This window comes from Colobus angolensis, unplaced genomic scaffold (genome assembly GCF_000951035.1).
Source record: "Colobus angolensis palliatus isolate OR3802 unplaced genomic scaffold, Cang.pa_1.0 Scaffold142, whole genome shotgun sequence".
In the NCBI taxonomy this organism is placed as follows: Eukaryota; Metazoa; Chordata; class Mammalia; order Primates; family Cercopithecidae; genus Colobus; species Colobus angolensis.
Window position 1 is genome coordinate 4,769,718 of NW_012114511.1, and position 5,414 is coordinate 4,775,131.

Here is a 5,414-nt window from a genome sequence, read left to right on the forward strand (position 1 = left end):
AAAAAGGTATTTTGCAAAAAGTGCAATGTTTCCATATCTGCTAGCATTAAGTGCAGGCGTTATCACAAGGCCAGGAGTTCAAGACCAGCTTGGCCAATATGGTGAAACCCTGTCTCTACTAAAAATACAAAAATTAGCCAGGCGTGATGGTGGGTGCCTGTAATCCCAGCTACTTGGGAGGCAGAGGCAGGAACAATTGCTTGAACCCGGGAGGTGGAGGAGGTTGCAGTGAGCCAAGATCATGCCACTGCACTCCAGCTTGGGCGACAAGAGCAAAACTCCGTATCAAAAACAAAACAAAACAAAAACCTCAAGAACTGCAAGAGATTACTTTTTACTGCTAAACATAATTTACTGAAGAGACAAACTGCTCACAAAGAGATGATTAGCATCTCGGCTCACTGCAAGCTCCGCCTCCTGGGTTCATGCCATTCTCCTGCCTCAGCCTCCCAAGTAGCTGGGACTACAGGTGTGTGCCACCACGCCTGGCTAATTTTGTATTTTTAGTAGAGACGGGGTTTTGCCATGTTGCCCAGGCTGGTCTCGAACTTCTGAGCCCAAGTAATCTTCCTGCCTCGGCCTCCCAAAGTGCTGGGATTACAGGTATGAGCCACTGCACCTGGCCAAAATTTTTCAAATTGTTGCAAATCTAAAAAGTTTTTCCAATGCATTTATCTTTAAAAATTTACATATAAAAATCCACGGTTCAAATCCATGCCACTCAAGCCTGTGTTGTTCAAAGGCCAACTGTATCTTCTTTTTTTAAACTATTTATTTATTTATTTATAGAGACAGGGTCTTGCTTTGTCACCCAGGCTGGATTGCAGTGGGGTGATCATAGCTCACTGCAGCCTCGAACTCCTGGCTGAAGGGATCCACCTACCTCAGCCTTCTGAGTAGCTGGGATTTCGGGTGCATGCCACCACACCTGGCTAAATTTTTATTTTTAGTAGAGACAGGGCCTTGCTATGTTGTTCAGGCTCATCTTGAACTCCTAGCTTCAAGTGATCCTCCCATCTTGGCCTCCCAAAGTTTTGGGATTACAGGCATGAGCCACCACACCCAGCCTCAACTATATTTTCTTAATTTCATTTTTTGATTGTTCATTGCTAGTATATAGAAAAATGATAATTTTTGTATATTGATCTTATATTCTGTAACTTTGTCCAACTTGTTTATCAGGTCTAACAGTATTTGTGTGTGTGTGTGTATGTGTATTCATTAGGATTTTCCATTTACAAGATCATGTCATCTGTGGATGTAGTTTTACTCTTCTTTCCAATCTGGTTGGCTTTTATTTCTTTTTCTTGCTTAAATGCCCTGGCTTGACCCTCTAGTACAATGTTGAACAGAATGGCAAGAGTGAACAGACATACTTGTCTTGTTCCTGATCTTGGTGGGAAAACACCCAGTTGTTCACCTTTAAGTATGATGTTAACTGTGGATTTGTGTAGATGGACGTTATCAGGTTGAGAAAGTTCCCTTCTATTCCTAGTTGAGTGTTTTTATTACGAAAGAGTGTTGGGGCTGGGCACAGTGGCTCACGCCTGTAATCCCAGCATTTTGGGAGGCCGAGGCGGGCGGATCACGAGGTCACGAGACCATCCTGGCCAACATGGTAAAACCCCGTCTCCACTAAAAATACAAAAATTAGCTGGGTGTGGTGGTGCATGTCTGTAGTCTCAGCTACTTGGGAGGCTGAGGCCGGAGAATTGCTTGAACCTGGGAGGCAGAGGTTGCAGTGAGCCGAGATCGTGGCATTGCACTCCAGTTTGGGTGACAGAGCAAGAATCCATCTCAAAAAAAAAAAAAAAAAAAAGAGTGTTGGATTTTGTTAAATGCTTTTTCTGTACCTATTGAAATGATCATGTGATTTTTGTACTTTATACTATTAACATGGTATGTTACATTGATTGACTTTTGTGTGTTAAACAATCCTATAATACTGGGATAAATCCCACTTGGTCAAAATGTGTAATACTTTTTACGTTGCTGTATTTGTTTTGCTAGTATTTTATTGAAGATTTTAATATATATATATGTGTATATATATACATACACATACATACATATGTATACACATACATACATATATATATATATATATATATATAAACCAATAAGGGATATTGATTGATAGTTTAGATTTCTTATGATATTTTTGTCTGGTTTTGGTTACAGTGTACTATTGGCCTCAAAGAATGAAGCCAGCTGGGCCTGGACTTCTCTTCATTGGAAGTTTTTTTTTTTTTTTCCAGACAGGGTCTCCCTCTGTCACCCAGACTGGAGTGCAGTGGTGCAATCACTGCTCACTGTAGCCTCACCCTTCCAGGCTCCATCAATCCTCCCATCTCAGCCTCCTGAGCAGCTGGGACTGCAGATGTGCACCACTATGCTTGGCTAATTTTTGTGGGGTCTTTTTGTTTGTTTTATATTGTAGTGATGAAGTTTTGCCATGTGGCCAGGCTGGTCTTGAACTCCTGGGCTCAAGTGATCCTCCCGCCTCAGCCTCCCAAAGTAATGGGATTACGGGCATGAGCCACCATGACCAGCCAGAAGTTTTTTGATTGTTAATTAAATCACCTTATTTGTTGTAGGTCTACCTGGGTTTTCAATTTTTTTTCTTTTTTTTTTGGAAATAAGGTCTCACTCTGTCACCCAAGCTGCAATGCAGTGGCACTATCATAGCTTATTGTAACCTCAGATTCCTAGGCTCAAGTGATCCTCCTGCTTCAGTCTCCAAAGTAGCCACAGGCATGTGCCACCATGCCCAAGTATTTTTTTTGTTGTTGTTTTTTTAGATATAAGGTCTTACTATGTTGCCCAGGCTGGTCTAAAACTCCTGGTCTCAAGCAATCCTCCTGCCTCAGCACCCCCAAAGCACTAGGATTACAGGTGTGACCCACCATGCCTGGACTTCATTTTTTTCTTAAGTCAGATTCAGTAATTTGTGTCTTTCTAGGCATTTGTTGATTTTATCTAGGTTATCTAATTTGTTGGTATACAATTGTTCATAGTATTTAGATTGGTAGGGATATCCCTCTTTCTTTCTTTTTTTTTTTTTTTTGAGAGATAGGGTCTTGCTCTGCTGTCCAGACAGGAGTGCAGTGGTGTGATCATGACTCACTGCAGCTTCGACCTACTGGGTTCAAGCAATCCTCCTGCCTCAGCCTCCCAAGTAGCTGGGACTACATACTCCCACCACCACACCAAGCTAATTTTTATATATATATATACTTTTTTTTTTTTTTGGTAGAGAGAAGGTTTCACTGTATTGTCCAGGCTGTCTACTTCCTTAAGGTAGATTAGGTTACTGATTTGGAGTCTTTTATCAAAAAAATAAGCATTTAGAGCTATAAATTTCCTACTAAGCACTGTTTTAGCTGCATCCTATACATTTTAGTATGTCGTGTTTTACTTTTCCCTCATCTCAAAGCATTTCTAGCTTTCCTAGTGATTTATTCTGTGACTCGTTTGCTTATTATGAGCTTGTAGTTTAATTTCCACATATTTGTGAATTTCTCAAATTTCCCTTTGTTTTTGATTTCAGAGACCATACACTGTATGATTTCAATCTTTTTAAATTTACTGAGGCTTGTTTTATGACCTAAGATATGGTCTATCCTGGAGAATATTCTATGTATCCTTAAGAAGAAAATCATTCTGTTAGATTGGTAGGGATATCCCTCTTTCTGTTGTTGACAGAATGTCCTATAGATGTGTGTTGTGTCTAGTTGGTTTCTGCTGCCTCTCTTAAAGTAGAAGCAGGGTAGTTAGTTCGTGTTATACCCTAATATTCCACTTCTACTCAGTCTTCCCTCTGAGGTCAAGAAGCTAGTATGCTTCAATTATCATTATCATCATCATCATCATCATCAGTCAATACTTACATAGCACATCCAGGCACTCTTCTAAGCACTTTCCATAAAATCACTCATTCAATCCCACCACATGCTCACCTTTGTACCCCAAGCAGCTGTTCCTCACTATACATGGAGGTCCCCTCACCCTGCCGGGTCTGAGTCCACTCATTCTCAGACTTCTTTTCCTTTTGGGCCTTCATGCAGTTACAGCAGCCACAGGGGTCATGACTCTCAGGAGGTGTGTCTTCTGGGTATTTGTTTCTTCTAACTGCATCAATGTAAGCTGCAAAGCAACAGCCCCTCCATTAGGTCTCCATCTGACCCTGAAAATCAACTTTGCAACCTGCCTTAGCTCTCTGGGAGGCTGCTCCTAAGCATGAGAAGGTAAGTGTGATGGCCAGGGGTAGGGATGTCATGCTGACTTTGTCATACAAAGCTGAATAAACATCTGTTTCTCTATGGTCCATGGTCAGAAGAGACACTGCTTGTAAAGTAGTATTTTTTTGTTGCACTTCCTCCCACCTCTAAGATTTAAAGTAGAGAGGAGTTCAATTCTTTTACACTAACAATTATAGAATATATACCAAGGAACTTGGCTAGATAGATCAAGGGGGCAGATGGGTAAGACCTGCTCCTGACCACAAAGAGGTTAGTTTAATGCAAGCTTGTCCAACCCGCGGCCCACAGATGGCATGCGGCCAAGCACGGCTTTGAGCTCAACATAAATTCGTAAACTTTCTTCGAGCATTATGAGATGTGTTTTTGAAATTTTATTTTTAAGCTCATCAGCTGTCATCAGTTATTTAGTCAGTTAGTGTATTTTATGTGTAGCCCAAGACAATTCTTCCAATGTGGCCCAGGGAAGCCAAAAGATTGGATACCCCTGGTTTAAAGGGAGAAGATTCAATAACAACACCTGCAGAATGTAAAGAGGGTCATAAGCAATCCAGTCAAAAGGAGCAGAGCACTCATGTGTTCTCGGAGGACCTGGGAAAGCCTTTAACAACATCTTTCTTCCGCTTAACATCCCTCAGCTACCTCCACCCACTGCTCCTGGACACTATTCCTCTAAGTCGGCCTGGCTAACTCCAACGCATCCTTCTTGTCACCGTTTGTAACACTCTGCAAGAAACCTCCCTTAACAGCCAGTCTGCGTTAGCTACCTTGTCAGTGTGCTCTCCAAATCCCTGATCTTGCTGTGTAGCCCAGGCCGTTTTGTATTACTAGTCCGTTTTGTAATTGACTGTTCAGTCGTCAAACTCTCAGAGGGCTGCGAGTTTTGTAAGCTAAGGGACCCGTGTCAGTCAAATCCCCGCTGCAGAATCAGCATGATGCGGGGCATGCAATAGGTATTGGATCAATACTTTTTGCCTGACTGTAGGGTGGAAAAGGCTGGTTCTGATGCCGGCTGGAGCGACATGTTCAAACAGGGACTTAAGGTCAGGTGGCCCAGTTAGGCGGAAGATATGGGCCAGGTTAGCAAGCTGCGGAGAGACCGCAGCACCCCCACGGGCCCTCCAGTCACCCTGGCACGGGCGGGGCCTGACCGCT

General features: G+C 42.5%; 1 protein-coding gene across 3 annotated transcripts in view; it reads right to left on the reverse strand.

Moving 5' to 3' along the window:
* Positions 1-5,414, reverse strand: part of DNAJC18 (DnaJ (Hsp40) homolog, subfamily C, member 18) — a 32,314-nt gene that overhangs the window by 21,480 nt on the left and 5,420 nt on the right. For all 3 annotated transcript variants that reach the window (XM_011935325.1, XM_011935324.1, XM_011935326.1), the window contains one exon: positions 3,960-4,146. In XM_011935325.1, coding sequence (XP_011790715.1) covers positions 3,960-4,146 — 187 coding nt within the window. The remainder of the gene's footprint in view (positions 1-3,959; positions 4,147-5,414) is intronic.